Source organism: Colobus angolensis, unplaced genomic scaffold, assembly GCF_000951035.1.
Source record: "Colobus angolensis palliatus isolate OR3802 unplaced genomic scaffold, Cang.pa_1.0 Scaffold501, whole genome shotgun sequence".
NCBI lineage: Eukaryota > Metazoa > Chordata > Mammalia > Primates > Cercopithecidae > Colobus > Colobus angolensis.
This window is the reverse complement of record NW_012118500.1, coordinates 855,923-875,358: the sequence shown is the minus strand read 5'-3', so window position 1 is coordinate 875,358 and position 19,436 is coordinate 855,923. Positions and strand designations below refer to the sequence as shown.

Sequence of the window (19,436 nt, the reverse complement as noted above, 5' to 3'; positions counted from 1 at the left end):
CTTGCATTCGACTAATGATGTTGGGAGTTCTTCCCTTGGGACATTTCATGTCTCACACTGAGACAATGAAGATGGTTTAGAATGTTTTTTCTTAGGGCTAAGAACAAAAATTTTACTATAAAACTGGAAATTTTTCAACACTATTTCCCCATAATGTGGGTATTTGGGTTTTTCTTTTTAAATATTTTTTCCAGTAAAATTGCACACTGTTCGTTCACAGACATAAACAGCTGCCTAAAGGCAGATGGTGAAAACTATGGCTCTCTGAGCATGAGTTGTAAGAACATTTCTTCTTCAAATGTCACTGAATTTCTGAAGCCAAGTTAAGCACACACTGTGTGTGCCATATTTATTCCCAGGGAAGCTTTTATTCTTATTCCCACCAGCAAAGGTCATGAGTCATGTTTGGGTGTCTTGAGACTTTATAAACTGTGGTAAATGGAGTCAAATTTTCTTTTTGCACTGTTGTTGAGAAACAAACCCACTGCATTTGATACAACAAAATTAGAGTTGTTGACATGTGCCTAAGGGTCCTGTGACACCCCATATTTTAAGGCCCATGTTTTTCCAGGACAGATTTGTATGTCAACCCTTTAAATGATATTTTTTAATGCTCTTGGTCTTGCTGTATTAAAATCCTATGCTCTGGCCAAATTCAATTCTCTAATACAAACCTCTAACTAGATAAAAGAAAATGTTCCAGTGATTATGCTCTGGAAAAAGAGCCCACAGGCCCATCACAGGGATGGGTAAGAAGAAAACTTTCATTACTATCAGTTTGGTAGATTGTCTGAGGGAAAATGGCAGCAATTATTCCCCTCCTTGCATCCAAGCCCTTTGTAGTGCAGTTTTACAGCTCCTATCATCAAGAGGCATGGTCTGTCTTCTCAGTCCTTGGACCTGCGCTGGGCTTGTAACTTGTTTGGCCGATAGAATATGGAAGACACAACAGTGTGCTAGGCCTTGCACACTTGCCCTTTCTTTGACCCTTGTGAACAACCCAGGCTAGCTGCTGGAGAATGACAGAACAGGGTTCCAGGGTCAGTCAGCCCCGTTGTATCACTAAGGCCTGAGCTGGTACATGCAGTCCATATGGTATATGGCACAAGAACCCCACGTGACAAAGTCTACCAAGATGGGCTTGTTGATCTGCACCTGACTGCCAACATATGTGCAGCACAGCTGAGATCAGCCAAATCTAGCTCAAATTATCAGAATACCCAGTTGACTGACCCCATTGACTTGTGAGTGATAATATTTATTGTCTTAAACCACTAAAGTTTAGGGTGCCTTGATATGCAGCAATAACTAACTAGTACAAACATAATAATCATAACCACCTTCATCATCAATAACTATCATTCATTTTCATATTTCCCCATATACTCCCTCTCTCTTAAGTTTCTCCTTTTATTTTTTATTTTTTATTTTTTTTTGAGATGGAGTCTCCCTCTGTTGCCCAGGCAGAAGTGCAGTGGCGCGATCTCGGCTCATTGCAAACTCTGCCTCCTGGGTTCACGCCATTCTCCTGCCTCAGCCTCCCGAGTAGCTGGGACTACAGGTGCCCGCCACCATGCCTGGCTAATTTTTTTTGTATTTTTTAGTAGAGATGGGGTTTCACTGTGTTAGCCAGGATGGTCTCGATCTCCTGACCTCATGATCCGCCCGTCTCAGCCTCCCGAAGTGCTGGGATTACAGGCATGAGCCACCGCACTCGGCCAGTTTCTCCTTTTATTAATATGTCGTATTAGTGTGGCACATTTATTACAAGTGATGAGCTAATATTGAAACATTATTATTAAATGAAGTCCATAGTTACAATAGGATTCACCATGTTGTATATTCTATGGGTTTTGACAAATGTTTACTGACGTGTATTCACTGTTATAGAATCATAAGAATAGTATCACTACCCTAAAAAAATCCCTGGTGCTCTATCTATTCATCCTTCTCTCCTCTCCCCATGAACCCTGACAACCACTGACCTTTTCAGTACCTCCACAGCTTTGCCTTTTCCAGAACTTTATATAGTTGGAATCACGTGGTACATAGCTTTTGCAGATTGGCTCATTTTATCATGTTCTATGTGTCTAGCACTGTGCTACGTTTCCTAAATTATCTCCTTTAACCCAGTAGGATGCTGCTATTATGCTCAGTATGTAGATGAGAGAACTGAACTCAGAGACGATAAGTTAATTGGCTGAAGGACACACAGTTAGTAAATGCTGGGGTTTGCGAAACTCAGGCCTATCCTATTTTAGAGCCTAAACTCTTAACTACCATGAGAAAATTGCAAAGTGGTGATGCAGAGGCCACATTCAGCCTACAGCTTTGTTACATTTGGCTCACCTAAAGTAAATACCAGAACATTTCAGACTTTCTTTAAAAATTGTAGAGTGTGGCAATTGTAGGCCTGCATTCCCACAGGGCAATTGTCTTAGTCAGCTTGGGCTGATATCATGAAATATTAGAGATGCATGGCTTAAACAACAGACATTTATTTCTCACAGTTCTGGAGGCTGAGAAGTCCAAGATCCAGGTGCTGGCAGATTCAGTTTCTGGTAAGGACTCTCTTCCTGGCTGGCAACAGCTGTTGCCGTCTCTCTGTGTCCTCATGTGGCAGAGAGAGGGAGCTCTGGTCTCTCCTCCTCTTCTAATTATGATACCAGTCCCATCATGGGGTCCCACCCTCATGAACTCATCTAAACCTAATTGACTCCCAAAGGCCCTACTTCCAAATACCATCATATTGGGGGTATAGTTTTAACCTAGGAATTTTGCAGAGGAGACAAACATTCAATCCATAACAGCAATGATTGGCTAAAGTGAGGTAGCAGTTGTTCCATTAGGGCATGAAATTTCACTTATCCAGAGTCCACACTACTCCTTGTTGTATAGAACCTGGTCCTATTTCCTTATTTACATTATCTCCCTGGCCCCAGAAGTATTTGAGACTTTACTGTAGTCCCTCCCAGAGATGCCCCTAGCCCTGGCTAGCAGTCTTGCAGGGAAAGTGTGGAGTTCAGTAGTAAATATGAAACAGCTCAGTTAGGTCTTAAAATACAATGGTGACTAAAATATCTTGCTGCCTCAGAACTGAGCTGAACATATATATGTGAAGTCCTGACCTGGAGTGTGGAGATCCTTAAACTAGGCAGTTCCCTGGGTTGGTGCTTTTCAGCTTGAAAATTCCTCCCAAAGTGCTTTGGGTTCATAAGGGCCTCTCTACTTTGAGCATCATCAAGACAACCAGTACACCTTGACTCTGATCTAATGATGAGGCCAAGGGGCCAGCATTGCCAGTCTCTGGTCTCTGAGAAGTTCTCTTCAGAGTGACCCATCTATCTGTCCCTAACTCATTCCCTGCAGACAAAAGTCTATTCTTTTTGGTTGGGCATGGTGGCTTATGCCTGTAATCCCAGCACTTTGGGAGGCTGAGGCAGGTGGATCACCTGAGGTCAGGAGTTCCAGACCAACCTGACCACTATGGTGAAACTCTGTCTCTACTAAAAATACAAAAATTAGCTGGACATGGTGGTGGACACCTGTAATCCTGGCTACTCAAGAGGCTGAGACAGGAGAATTGCTTGAACCCAGGAGGCGGAGGTTACAGTGAGCTGAGATTGCACCCCTGCACTCCAGCCTGGGCAAAACAGCGAGACTCCATCTTGGAAAAAAAAAAAAATTGTTCTTTTTAAAACCTTCTGGGGAGCAATTTTCTTGGCTTTGTTTGAGAACATACTCCAACATTCAAGAGTTCCATCACTTTATCACTTCTTCTGCCATTGCTGGTATTCAGTGATCAGGTCCCTTGTACCTTTGTTGGCTTCCTAAGAAAGTGACCCATCAGCTTCTAGTTGCTGTTGATTTTGAACATGAAAATGCTAATTGACTTCATTCCCGTTGTTTTGAGGAATGGCTTTCAACTGTGACCTCTTAGGTATACCTGAAGGAAGAAATGCTTTGAAAAATACCTCCCCTGCTGTGTAAGGACAATGGTCCAGTGAAAGGAATGACACTTTTATTCAACCAAACACCATATGAAATTTGGACATGAAAAGGTGGCCCTGGATCTAAGTTGGGAATAAGGATTGGAGAGAACTGCATTAGAGAAATATAGAATCCCTGGGCGCAATCTGGGAGATAAGTGGAAATTGAGGAACAATGAAATTAAGAAGACAAATTAAAATTGGAAGAAGAACTAGCAAAGTGGCAAAAAGCATGGGCATTATGCAGAGCCCATGGTGGCAGAGCTAGTGAGACACCATGGTGGTGCTGGATGTCTTAAAACAACATTTAAGAATGAGACTACAGTTAACTCGAACAACAAGAGAGTTAGGGATGTTCACCTCCTGCACAGTTGAAAATCCATGTATAACTTTTAGCTCCCCAAAAACTTAACTGCTAAAAGCCTACCGTTGATTGGAAGCCTTACCAATGACATGAACAGTGAATTAACACGTAATTTGTATGTTATATGTACTACATGCTTATTCTTACAATAAAGTAAGCTAGAGAAAATAAAATATTATTAAGAAAATATTAAGGAAGAGAAAGTACATTTACTATTCATTAAGTGGAAGTGGATCATCTAAATATCTTCTTTATCCTCCTCATCTTCATGTTGAGTAGGCTAAGTAGGAAGAAGAGGAGAGGTTGGTCTTGCTGTCTAAGGAGTGGCAAAAGTGGAAGAATATCCATATATAAGTGAACTCATGCAGTTCAAATCCACAGTGTTCAACGGTCAGCTGTATTTAATATGTAATTTTATGCTCATTCCCATGCAGTATGGTGATATGAAGCCCCCTCCTAGTAACATGAAGAACTCTGGTAAAAGTCCTGCTATAGTCTACAGCTGTATACTTAACAATTGTTTGGAGGAGAAAAATCAAGAAGAAGACCTGAAGTTTGGGGTAATATGGGGAAGAAAAATTGAAACAACTTTAAGATGCAAAGTATAAAACAAAACTTGAGAGGACACAGGAACTCAGAGCCAGAGGTGACAGTGAATTTCAGAATTTTGACTGGGCATTGAAATTTCCTGGTCCTTATTTGGGAGCTTGGGCCATTCTTATCTAGATTATAAAGGTCCAGGGAACTCCAGATGAGATCTGAGTTCCACAACCATTGTGTTTAATCCAGAATTTCCTACAAAAACCTCCCAGCTGGTTCCATTCACCCTGCCCCCAGATGAATGCAAACCACAGGTATTTGACCCTATCGGAGGGAACTTGTGTCCAGATAGAATGAATGTGTGGGCTACAGTGTATGTATTTTCCCAGCAGCCTCTGCAATTTAGAGAAGTTTACAATTCAAGATTCGTAAAGTAGTGGTATATAAAAAAAATAGAATCCATCTGAGGTTTCTAGATGAGGTATGAATAACACAAATTCTTAACTTTCACTGAGCTATTTACTTTTAAAAGCATGTCTTCCAAATATGAGGCATTTTGTCATCTTGACCTGGTGGAAATTTCAATCCCAAGCTCTTGACACTAAAGACTATTTCACTACATATTTTAATCAGAATAATATCTACAATGATGAGTCTTCATTAACCATTTTCCAGAGCAAACCTATTTACTGGAAAAGCATGCATAAACCCCACTGCAACCTATTGATTGCAAACCCAAACTTATGATCCTCTAAAACGTCTTCTGACTTCCTGAAATGGTTATGTAGCCAGGTTCCAGTTCACAAGAAGCCCGAAGATCTTATGCATCCTTTTAGGGTCCAAAAATTTGAGCTGTGTTCCCTTTAAGATGGACTGGAAATCTAGAATTGAAATGTTTCTAAATCAGCTTCTCCTGGGCTGTGTGCTCCAGCAGCTCAAGTTTCATTAGGATGACTTCTGCGGGCCTTTGGATCTTATTTCACATTAGGCTATTAAAGTTACTGTGAGGAAAGCATATGGCAAGCAGAGAGACAGAGGCTGGGTAACAAGCCCCTACAGGTTCATGCTGAAAAAAAGGCAAAGCCCATAAACTGTCTGTTGTTCCTTCAGTTTGGGCTCCAAATGAAATCTGAGCTTGCACACTGCCTGTGCTTATATATTTGAGTTAATTGAGGTTTTAATTATTAAAAGTGAGTCCATTCAGGCAAGGGATTTAGCAAACTAAGTATTAAAATAGCACATGACTGAGACAATTTTTTTCTAAAGTCTCCCCAAACATAATTAGCATGGGACTCTTTGCTGTAATATGTTTTAATAGCAAAGGAGGGGTGAAGCTGTGACCATTCTAATTTTGTTAAACTTTTGCATCTGCAGAGTGGGAAGGATAATGCCTTTAAGCTTTTGAATTCCGTTAGGACCAGACAAAACACTTCTCCTAGGAAACACTTTCATTTGCTGCAAGAACTAGCCATACAAAGAGGAAATGGAGCTTCTTTTCCTGTCATCAGAGCTCCAAACCAGACCAGATCAGAAATTATTCTGGTTACTTCTACAGATACAGGAAGGAGAGAGCCTTTGCAGCGAGGTCTCATTACAGAAGGATTTGGTGCATGGATTTTTGTCCTCAATGGTCACGAATTCTTTATGTTGTAGGAGAAAAAAAGCTTTAGATGTACAGTTTCCTTACTTCATATACTTTTGCTTGTCTCTTCTAATCATGTGAAATATTTCAAAGTAGAAAGAGTATTACAGCACCGCACTCTGTCTTTTAGAGCTATCTGCTCCCCTTTCTGTTAAAATAATTTTAGTTCTTTCTCTTATGCATAGCTCTTAACTAGTCCTTTCAAAAAATATTAACACTTTCAAAAGAAACAGCAACGATGTGATTTCACCACAGCTGGTATGAGAACCAGGTCTGCCCTGGTAACCTGTACACTTTTCATGTTTTCCCTTGGGTAACAGTGTCCTGCCTTAACTGGCAGCTTCTCCCAGGTAAAGTCTCAGGATTCTTGGAAATGTCCATGATGGTCCATGCCCAGGAACTGAAGGCTGGAGGCCCAGGGAACTTGAAGAAATGAGCAGTGGCTTCAAGGGAGAAAAGGATTGGGTTTGTGGAGGGTAGGTACACAGAGCAGTGAAATGCTCAACAAAAAACAACTTGTCACTTTATAGCTACTTCTTTGATGTTCTATAGAGAATTGGGTTCTCAGCCTGCTTATTTAACACATCTTCTGCATTGTTTCAAATTCGGTTCCCACATATGTTCCATTTTGTTCATCAAGAAAGTGAGCCTCCGGGAAGTTAAGTGACTGGCATAAGTTCACAAAGGAAGCCATGGGCAGAGCAGAAGTTCTCACCCCAATGTCCTCAATCCAAGGCTTGGGCACTAGCTCCACAGAACAAACAGCCTGACCATGCAGCTCAGCAGGTCAGGAGTTGGTTCTCCCTGAGTAACAGAGCTATGCAGGGCTCAACAATTCTGGAGAACAAGGATGGGATAACCCAGTTATCTGCCACCCTTCTAAACTACCTGTATTTACTCCAGTCTCTTTCTCTCTCCCCTCTCTCTCTCCACTTCAAATATGCCACTCACACTGACTCATCTACAGCCTTCTTTCTTGCCCAGTCAAATCACTCTCTGCTTCCTTCCAGTTCCCAAAGAGAACGCCCACTTCTGGTAGGAAAGTCTGGTTGCAGTGAGAGATTTTTCTCAGTTAGGGAAAAATCCAATTAGAGAGGAAAGGAGAAGGGAGAGAAGGTAAGCAACACAGATCAACACCCTATAACTGCAAGATGACACCTTAACAGGGGTCAACCTCAGGGAGTCATTTCTAGTCTTCTTTCTATACCCTTTTATTCCTGACACAAGTCTCCCTACAGGCCCTACATCCCTCTACAGCAATAAGATCTCCAGGGTCCTTCTTCTGAAGTTTCTGGCCTGAGGGTTATTTTAGAGTTGGCATCAACTCAACTCAGACACTACTCTAAGAAGGTGAAGATATTTTACTTCACGAGGCATGAGTGATTTTTTTCTTTTAAGACTCATGGTGTGAGTAGCTTCTCTCTTTGAACCCTCCTTCTCAAAAAAAAACCAGGCTTTCTAGCTGGAATATTTTACATATTTAAAGTAAAACTGCCAACAGCCACATCTTGGGTCTTTATCAGCTTGTCAGTATCTGTGGTAATGTGTGTGTGTGTGTGTGTTTGTGCAGAATGGACTGAATCCCACACTCCTTAAGCCAGTCCTGGAAGGTCTGTTGGTCTAAGCCTGAAGGGAACCAGCCCAGTGAAAACGCAGTGCCTTTGACTCAGTCATACCTTGCAGACTTCATTAGCTGGAGCCCTGAACTTTGCATAGAGCTTCCACAATCTGCTGCCCTAAAAGCATGGCTAGAGAAATAATAAAGTAGATACCCAGCTCACTACTTTCAATAAAACCCACATAGAGTTGAAATATTTCTTTCTGCAGAGATTTTTTTTAAATCATTATTATTAACTCTATAATTTTTTTGCCTTCATACAGAATTGTGCCCCTTTCAAGTACCCTAGGAATTTCACTGTGGTGAGTTCCTACAATTTCTTTGAGAGTTGCTTAGCAATATTGTTTTATCTTTTAGGGGAAAACTAAAATACTTACTTGAAATAACCCTAAGAGTTTCTGAAACTGAGTTTGGGCCAGGTAAAATATTAATCATTTGAAAATCTTGGAAATCATAGAGGCTAATGAAAAAAACCATTATTTTCTCCTTTTTTCCATGTTTTAGAGCAAAGACCTACATCCAAAACATTTGTTAACAAACTGCAATAAGAACTCTAAGTTGACAAGATGATGGCATTGGGTTGCATAAGGGGATTTTTTTTTAAGTAGCAATAAAAATTGTTCTAGCAGAAAGGTTGCTTCCTGAGCCTTAGTGGGATCAAATGCATAAATCCTTTATTACATATATAGTTATTTAACACTCCACATTTTCTATCACACTTTTTATTTTATCCCAGGACACCATCCATCAATTTATTATCCAAATTCATGGAGAACAGTAAGATCAGTAATTAAGTTATAAATTTTATCTGAGGAGTTGCTATTTATTTCCCAATTTGAATCTTATTACTAACTGCTGGTATCGTCTCATTTCCTAAGCAACATTGCCATCTTGTGGCTAACTCCATACATTTCCCAGGGAAATGCCAGGCCTAGGTGAACTAGACAGACCCTAATAGGATCAATGATGGAAACTGATTTATGTCCCTAGAATTTCCTCCAATTGTGGATCAAGTTTGGTTACAGAGGGAGAGCTCATCCCAAGAAACTGTACAACTTTCATTTCCAGTAATCAGTGTCATTTTTGTCTTACATTATCACCTTTGGCTATTTGATGAAGAAAAGTTTAATTCAGACAAGGAAAACACAAAGAGGAAAATCTGTCATTGCCACCAAGGCATCTCTTAGATCTATTAGCCCATGCATTTGAAATGCTGGCACACTCCAAATGGAGTTACATTTGGCCCTTTCCTGGAGATTTTCAGAACCTACTTGTCAACACTAAGATACTGTAATGATAAGAAATTATACCCAGACTTGAAAAGAAGAAAAATGCTTCAATTTTCATGAATGGAAATTACAACAAGTTCGATTTCAGTATTATCTTTGGAACATTTGGTACTTCGCCAAGTAAACAGAAAAAGCCAAATTTTTCTATTCAGTGTTTGGGAAAATTTTAGTTGAGCCATTTTGTGAGATCTAATATTTGAATGCCAGTCACTCCATTTTAGATTTTTCTCTAGAGACTTATATGAATAATTATAAAGATGTTCCCAAATCTGAATCATCCAGGTGACATCTAGCTCTATTTGGCAGACGACCATGACTAATCAAACAATGACCAATATGGACTCATTATTCTAAGTCTATGACTACAAATCTCAATTACACACAGTGAACACAGACCTGCAAGACGGAAGGAAATGACTTATAAGTTTATTAAGAAAACATATTTTGTCAGTTCAACAAACAAGCTGTCCAAATATAAACCACAAGATAAGCAAATTTTAACCTCTAGGGAAGAAAGAATTACTATACTTTCTCATCCTTCTCCTTTTATTGAAAATTTAATTGCATAGCCCATAATTAGCCATTTTTAATCTGCATGTATGCAGATAAAAATACATATGAATTTTCAGTAAATTATCTATTTCTGGATTGTAACAAATAACTTAATATTCTCAGAGTCTTTTAAATGGAGACATCATTTTCCATTTGAAAATTTCCATCTATTGCATATATGATGCTGCCCCATCATATGTGCAATAATTTATTTTTGCAATATTCTTCTTGTTGGGCATTAAGGATGGTCCATACCAGTGTTTTCCAAACTTGCCTACTGATATTGAAAATGCAGATGTCCCTGGAGATTTTGACACAGGAAGCTTGAGGTGGGATCCAAGAGTTTACCTCTAATAAGCAAGCCAAGTGATTTTCATCATCAAACAAACTTTGAAAATACTAGTCAACATTTTCATTGAAGTTGCTCAAGATCTAAGTATATTCAAAGCTCAGACTTATTGGAACTGTAATTCATCTTAAAACGTCACTTTTTAATAATCCATATATTTTTAAATGTGAAAGATAATTTGAAATGTTCATAAAATATATCATGAATTGTGATATAAATGAATCTTCATAGGAAATGTTATTTAGTGTGTCCTAATTTTGAATAATATGTATTTGTCACCTTCATTGGTTCATAATTCCATTTAAGATTAGGTGCCTGTATTTTTTTGTAAATTTTTTGATGCCTAATATTTCTACATATTTATGGGGTACATATCATATTTTGTTACATGCATAGAACGTGTAATAATCAAGTCACAGTATTTAGGATATCCATCACCTTGAGCATTTATCATTTTGTTGTGTTGGGAACATCGCAAGCCCTCTCTTCTAGATATTTTGAAATATATGTTGTTATTAACTGTAGTCACCCTAATGTGCTATTGAACATTAGAACTTATTCTTTCTATCTGCATGTATGTTTGTACCCATTAACACACCTCTCTTTATCTCCCCACAATCCCCCCAAAAGACACGCACCCATCCCAGCCACTAGTAACTATCGTTCTACTTTCTACCTCCATGAGATCAACTTTTTCTAACTCCCCCATGAGTGAGAACATGTGATATTTTTGTCTTTCTGTGCCTGGCTTATGGGTACCTGTATTTAAGAAGTATAAATGGCTTTGCATCAAGGAGATTAACTAGGAAAACTGAAACTATGGAAAGAAAGAATTTATAAGAGAAGCAGGGAGGAAAAATAGAAGTGAAGATGAAAAGGTATAACATGGTAAGAGACTTAAGGAAAAATAGAAACACAGGAAAAACAACACTGACATAAATATTAGGGCTCAAGTGAATTTTATTTTATGATACAGTTGATAGAAGGGTGTAGAAAATAGACGAAAGGGAAAGATAGAATAGACGAAAGGAAAACATAGATATAAAGAGATTTCTGTAAAAGGTTTTGACCTTTTACTTAGTAGATAATTTTTTGGGTGAAAACTCTGTTTATCTGGTGATAAAACATAACTCCAAATGGTCAACAACATCTTTAATTTGAAGGAAAGAGGTCCCAAGGAAGCGTTTTCTAAAACAGATCTTCTGGCACAGTACAGTGGCAAGAGCTTCATGAAGAAAGGGGTTCCTTGGTGAAATCAGTTTGGAGAATGCTGCATATTACATTCTTCTTCTTAAAAGATTCCCATGCACAGTAGAGGATTAGGAGAAGACCTGTTAAACTCACTCTTACCTCAGTGTTTTCCAGGCCTGTCTGACCATAGGACTCATTTTCACTCTAAATCATACTGACATCCTATAGAGTTATTGACAAGAGGGTAGGTTCAGTGTCAGAAAACCTGGGTTTGAACCTTCACTCCAACATTTACTAGCTATGTAACCTGGGGCAGATTACTTAATAATAACCTTAAGCCTCAGCTTCTCCCTGTGTGAAATGAGTTTAATAATGTAAAGTTTTGGCACAATGTCAGGTACATGGTAAATGCTGAATTAAGTACCAGTTATTAGTATCTTTCAGAAGATATTTTGGGAAACCTATGAACATCCTAAGCTTTCTGCCAAATTATCAATAAAAAGTATTAAGTTATGCCATCATTCTTAGAACATCTAGAAGAAGTATATTTTTCCAATCAAATAAAATTAGGGAGTTTTTCTTTTATTTTTCTTTCCCTGCCTCCTCCCCAAACTTTTTTTTCCAGTTAGGAAATTTCAAATCAAACTAAGAAAAAACAGAAGTTAGTCACATCAGAGCAAGTCAATGATTTGCAACAAAGAGGTGTCATAAGCAACAGTCTATAGTATAGACAAATAGATCTTGGATCAAAGATAACCATTTCTAAGGCGAAGCTGCCTTAGAAAACCACAACTCTCTCACAGGCCAGTAAGACTGCGTTCATGCCAAACACAACAGTGGAATAGACAAAACGTGGTTTCGTGCCCTTGACTATTCAACTCAGAGAAAAAAAGTCTTCCTTACACAACCTGCCAACCCTGATCATGTACTAAGGGCCCTATGAGTCTGTATTGCTCCCTCTACCCACATGACTTTCAGGAAGAATCTAAAACCTCATTCATGCTATGGGGTTACTGCTCTGAATTATGTACATTTGCATTCTAACATCCTTCAACTTCTTCAGTCTGAATAAAATTCTAAAAGTGAAATGTCAGGAATTTGTTAATAAAGTGTGGAGTGGGGAGGCCTTCCTAGGCAGGGCTCCTGAAAGTACTTCTGTGGAAAGTAGATTCTCCAACCTCGGTGTCTTCTCTGGTTCTAAAGCCTTATTCCTAAGGGTGCGTGCAAGGTCCTTTGGGCCCTGCTTGGCATTTTCAGCACCTTACTTAGGCAGCATCTGGATTTTCTCAGATCCATTCTCACTGTATGTTACACTGGGCAGGGACACCTCCTGTTTGAAGCCTGAATGAGTTATTACACATTGCTAAGTCTGGGCTTCCAGGTGACAGTGCCAGGAAAGATTGATTCAACCCTCTATCAACATCATGGACTTACTATTATCTCCCAAACAAGATGTCATTAACAACCACTGCCCCATCTTTCATAAAGATCACAGATATATCCCATAGGTACACACTGCCAAGGAGTGCTGAGAGCACTCTCTCCATAACTGAAAGTCTTTCTCACCATCCTATCCTCAGAGTCTAATGCAGTACCTGGAATACTACTTAATAAAGCACCAGCAAGTGCTTCTTAAATGAATGAATGATGAATGAACAAATAACGTTTTTCCATTCCAACTTCAAACTTGTGACCCACGGAGCTGGGCCAATCCTAAGTCTATTATTCTAAAGACATGGTTCTGAAACCTGTTCCCTGGCCTAAGGAAACAGAAATAAGTATGAGGAAAATGTCCTGCTCAATCCTCAGCATCCCAACCCCAGAAATCAATTATTGAAGTGTCCAATTCACAGAAATCAATTGTTGAAGTGTCTGATTCATCAAATGGCAATTACTAAATAGTTTTGTAAGACATATTTCATCCCACATTTTAATACACTTATTTCCACTGTATCTCCAAAATTATGGCTTAAACTACATTGAAATAAACCTGTAACATAACCATTTATTACATTCATTTATCGCTTACCCAGCAAAGAATAGAGATAGCTTCTTGGTGTTGATAGGCAGTTGTCAATAATACTATCGAAAGTACGATGTTCATGCTGACACACAGTAGGCAGTTTTTTAAGAGTAAAATTGTCCCATTGCATTTCATTTTGAAATAAGAAAATTAGTTTCTGCTTTATTTTTAAAGACTCTGCCCATGCTTTATTAAGTAAGGCCAATGCACTTCACTGCTTTGGTATTTAAGTGGCATATACTGAATGTCACTTACCTATAGGGGCTCCTGGGCTCATGTTTCAATGACTTCATGTGGTGTGTAACGTTAGTTGCTTAAAAAGCTCCATAGCACTTTGCCTTTAATTATAGGCATGAAACTATTCAAAGCAATACTACTAAGAAATCTTCCACTCAACCCAAACGTTATAGAATGCTATTGGCAGCAATTCACTTCATGAAGGATTTGTGGGGTACTTAAAAGGAAATTAGAATGACCTGCAAATTGCATTTACTTAGGAATACAGCAGGTGGAGCACCCAGCTATGGTCATGGGAGGTGTAAGAACTGATCTTATGAGCCTGTCCTTCTCCCTACACTCATTTTATTTTTAATGATCCTAGGATTATAGGCTTAATAAATCTTTGTTAAAGGACTGAGTAATTCACCTGTGGCTGGCATAATTGAGTTACACTCTATTTTGTACTTCATCGTACTATTTTTCTACTATTACCTTTCAAAGTTTTTTATGTACATGTATTTGCTCCATAAATTCATGTATTTAAATCCTTCAACTGATATATAACATTTTCTCTTTTAATTTTGCTATACTCTTATTTTATTTATTTCTTCCATCATATCTGCTCTCTATGACACAAAAATCATCAAGGAATGCAACTGGACATGATATAAAACTCCATAAAAACCAGAGCCTTGTCCACCACTATATCCCTGGAAGTGTATATTATGGGTAGCAAGAGGAGGTATTCAATAAGACTATGAACGAATAAATGAACAATCAATAAACAGAAAAACTGATACTGTATGTCATGAAGAAACAAAAAGAACAGGATAGAATCTCATTCTGAAATAAAAGTCAGTCTTGGAACAAGACTGAATAGTGTATTGGATGAACATATAAAGTTGACACACCTAGATTGCTGTGGTAAGTGAAATAATGTAAGTGAAAGCTCCACAGAAATGGTAAAGCACTACTCAGAGAAAGTGTCTTGAACATGATAATGAGCTGTGAATAAAATATAGGTAGCAATTAAGGCTACAATATGGAATTGCAGCAATCCCATGGTCTTCCTCAGAGCAGGGTGCAGTAAGTATTTCTGAATGAATTTATGGTCCTGGTTTGGGCCACAGACATTGATATGCTTTGGTTCTGTGTCCCCATCCAAATCTCATCTCAAATTGTAATCTCCATGTGTCGAGGGAGGGACCTGGTGGGAGGTGACTGGATCATGGGGGCAGTTTCCCCCATGCTGTTCTCGTGATAGTGAGTTCTCACAAGATATGATGGTTTAAAAGTGCTTGGCAGTTCCCTCCTTGCACTCTCTCTCCTGCCACCTTGTGAAGAAGGCACTTGCTTCTCCTTTACCTTATGCCATGACTGTAAGTTTCCTGAGGCTTCCCAGCCGTGTGGAATTATGAGTCAATTAAAAAACCTCTTTCTTTATAAATTACTCAGTCTAAGTAGTTCTTTATAGCAGTGTGAAAATGGATGAATACAGAGATTATTGATGGGTAAAGGACATCATTGAACTTGGGACTGTGGAAGGAAAGCATTTTATTGCAAATAACTAATAGTTAAAAAAGCACTTTTTAAATGTTATTATTAGATATTAAGCCAAAAATAGAAACTAACATTTACCCAGGTTACAAAATAAGAGCTTTTCATTTTTTGAAGTCTCTAAGGGTAAGGTACATCCCCAGATAAAATGAGTATAGGTCAGTCAGTCTCCTTTGGCTCTGTGGATTCTTTCCAAAAATTTTCCAGACTATTTAGCTTCACTCGTGTAGTTACAGCTCAAATTAGAAGCTTAAGAAACAGCAAGTGGCCAGGCAGGGTAGGAAGCAAATAAAGTGAACTACCTGTGCCTTTTTCCAAGTCGGTATATGTGCTTGGCTCCTGAAAAAAAAATCTGGTATGCAGGCATTCTCATTACTTAGTGAGATATTAGTGAGGACCTTTTAATATATAACACACAGTAACTGTTTCATGGTTTTAATATACACTTGAAATTTCCAGGAATGCGACTGCTGTGTAAATCAGGACAAGACTGTAAGGTTTTCTTGTTTAAAACGTTAGCAGGAGTTTCCCACCGCTTCAGAAAGTCACATCCAATGACAACACCATGATTTTCTGTTGCCAATACACACATTGATCTTCATTTGTAGCTGGTGGCTCTACACGCAGGTTCAGCCATCTAATGACTTAATTTTTTCTTCCAGAGTGGTTATACCCAAGCTTTTTTATTGAAATGAATTTTATTTTATTAAAAATTGCCTTCTTTTTTCTGCTTTATATTATAGTTAGGGTACTATGTTCATTGCTTAAAATTATTTGTGCACATAAATGATTATATTAACTTTGATTTTCATTTCATATTCAGAATAAAACACTTGTTATAAAAGGGAACACTGAGTCTATAGGGTTAAGAGAGGCACTAATAGTATCCAACCTCCTCACCCTATGATAAAACCAAGACTCAGAGAAGTGAAGTAACTTGCTCAATGCCACAAAGCAAGCTGATGACCAAGTCATGACTAATAGTTACCTAGGCAGATAGTGCTCTTGCCAACACACTGCATTGCTTCAAAGTGATGACTATGTAAATATGCAAAGAGGGCAAAAAATTCAACTCATACTTTAGAATGAGGTGGTGACCATTAGACTCAAGGGGCAGGCACTGAAGAGGCCCCACAAACCTCCAGCACAGGGGTAAGGTGCTTTAGATAAGCTGTTTGTTTTGTTTTCACCTGAAAAGCATCAGGTACTGGTTCTGGCACTGAGCTTATGCAAAACTGAGCTGAGGCTAATTCAATGTCTCTCTCAAAGGTATATGGAGAAAGTAGATGTTTGTGAGGCTTGTGTTTAAGACTGGCTTAAAAGTGAAAAAAGGCAGAAAGAACATTACTTATTGCAAGAAAGCAACATTCCATTCTCATTTTGAACGTGAAGTTTCAAAAGTATTTGACAGTGAAGAAGTCAAGGGATATATACTCAATTTAATATCAGTAAATGCTGCCCCTAGTTTGGGCCTTGAGTTTAAATATTTTTCGTCAGATAGAGTTCAACAGGTCTGAATTTGCAAATAACTAGGTAGAACAGATGAAGAGCATGTCCCAAGAAACTTTTATATATAACACACGCATTAAAACAGTTTGAAAGATTCCAAGGAGATATGCCTGAGGTAATTAACATTTATCTCAATGCTGGGTTCTAATCAAATCACTGTTCTACATTTATGGAATGAGGAAATTTTCTCAACTAAGTAGCTTTGACATTCATTACTCAACTAAACCAAATTGAGCACTCTCAAAATCAGAACAGAAAAACAAGCCAACTAATAAATATAATTAGTGGGCTAATATATAAGAAAATATATCTTAAATTATCTTCTACACTTAGCCTTAAGTCACTGCTACTAACATGAGCTCCTCAAGCTGAGATTAGGACTCTCTTCCAAACTTTAAAAGGAAACTGAAACACCTAATACTGGTTTTGAGCTAAAGCTGATACCAACAATTATACTTAATGATCCATCTACAAACTAAAATGATTCATCTTTTCTTTTAGCCTCAACATGGTAAATGCTTTCTACTTCAGTTCACATAGTTTCCATAAAAGAGCCCAGTGTTTTGGGATGGAAATCCTGACCCTTTGTAATGGACTTTGCTTCGAATGAATATGATCCTAAATGCCTATACAATCATTTTTATGAAATTAATGGAATTAGTATCTACAAAATAAAATAGAATGCAATATATCTAAAGTTACACATGTGTCAAGCCAAAACATTTAACTCTCTGCATGGAGCGGTACACAGAATTGTCTTTTGACATTATCTTAAATGAGGTCTGAGGCAGACACAGAAGGCAGATGGAGGCACCGGAGAAGGCAGCTGTTTCCACACATTGGGACAAAGGAGCAGGTCTGGTGGTTTTAAAATCCTAGGGAGAAAAATAAACAGTTCATTATTATGGTCATGTTCTTCAATTTTCTTTTGGAATCACCTAAATGAAAGAGGCAGTTAATCTAGGTTTATGGCAATGAAGCCTCTTGGTTGGAAGCTCCTTCTACATGACCCATGGGTCCTGCCAAGGTACTATCAGCCAGAGGCCCAGACATGAAAAGTGTGAGGAGCAAGAAAAAGATGCTCCCTAGGAAGCAAAACATTCATTTTGCTGCTCAGTGCTAAGTACTAGAAGGAGTATTAAAAAGCAGAAAATTTGATCCATCTGAACTAATCCCACTTACTTGGCAACTCACATCTTATTGGAGAAGGACTTCGACTTCGAGACATCTGGAAAATGTAAAAGAATAGTGTGAATTACACAGCAGATAGAGCTCAAAAGATGAATTCTTTTGGCATTTTTTTTCCCTAAAACCAACCAAATAGCTTGCTCTGAGGCACTTTAGCACTATGATTTTTCACCCTAAGGTTGGCTATTATGATTCTTTTTAGAATTCTGAAGTATGTGAACACTCAATTTGGTTTAAATTATATTAGTAGTTAAAAGCTGGGTTCATTGGCCTAAGAGCAGCCATACTGAAGTCAAATCTCACAAATTAAAGCTAAAATGATGATATAATCTCTGGAAGATCCTTTATAAAAATTATAAGTCATAAACTCTGTTCTATTAAGAAGGGTCACCAGGCAACCAGAAAATCATCATCTTTCAAATCTCATCTTTACTTTCACTAAGTAGAAGGTACTGCACTGGAACCACAAGTCTCTGACATAGCCGGTCAGGAGTAACTGGCTACAAGCATCATCCTTCCTCTGAGCTTTCAAACACTCTAGATAAATAGATGCTGATAAAGATGGAATCCATTCTGAATGAATCAAGACCCCACATAAGCAAAAATAAACCTGACTAACCAAAACTATTTGTATTTTATTTTGCAGGTATACCCAGTTTTGTTGTGGCAAGGGGATGATGGAAATAGATAGAAAGTTGGCTGCAGTCACACTTTTCAAATTAGATTTTATTCTCATCTAAAGTTTAAATTAATGTGTTCTTTCTGAGCACAACATAGGAAAGAGAAGGTATAGGGGATTCTCACAGAGGACATTGCCTATGAATTAGTCTTTCAATGAGATTCCAGAGTTAGAATTTGACATAGCTGTTGCACAATAAGTATCTAATGGTATTTTCTTCTGATATGCCACTTCCCTTTAGAATGGGGAATTGTGGTTCTCTCAGTATCACGCTCCCTAGGTTTCCTTTTTATTTACCAGTCCACTAACTGCACTATTGCTTTGCTTTTACTTAGCATAAATATTTATTCATGAAAAAGGATAATGAAGCTATATGAAATCTCCAAGAGCAAAAGGATTGTGTTACATGCATGACTTTTCCATTTGCCTATCATTTTTTTTTACAGTTTTTTTATTTTTATTTTTATTTTTATTATACTTTAAGTTCTAGGGTACATGTGCATAACATGCAGGTTTGTTACATATGTATACTTGTGCCATGTTGGTGTGCTGCACCCATCAACTCGTCAGCACCCATCAATTCATCATTTATATCATGTAAAACTTCCCAATGCAATCCCTCCCCCTCCCCATGATAGGCCCCAGTGTGTGATGTTCCTCTTCCCGAGTCCAAGTGATCTCATTGTTCAGTTCCCACCTATGAGTGAGAAGATGCAGTGTTTGGTTT

General features: G+C 38.3%; 1 protein-coding gene across 3 annotated transcripts in view; it reads right to left on the bottom strand.

Moving 5' to 3' along the window:
• Positions 1-15,300: 15,300 nt before the first annotated feature.
• Positions 15,301-19,436, bottom strand: part of SPATA18 (spermatogenesis associated 18) — a 61,220-nt gene continuing 57,084 nt past the window's right edge. For all 3 annotated transcript variants that reach the window (XR_001003797.1, XM_011960054.1, XM_011960055.1), the window contains 2 exons: positions 18,025-18,070; positions 15,301-17,717 (listed from right to left, as the gene is read on the bottom strand). Coding sequence is in view for 2 of the 3 variants with exons in the window: in XM_011960054.1 (XP_011815444.1) it covers positions 17,710-17,717; positions 18,025-18,070 (54 nt within the window). In the remaining variant the exon portion in view is untranslated. The remainder of the gene's footprint in view (positions 17,718-18,024; positions 18,071-19,436) is intronic.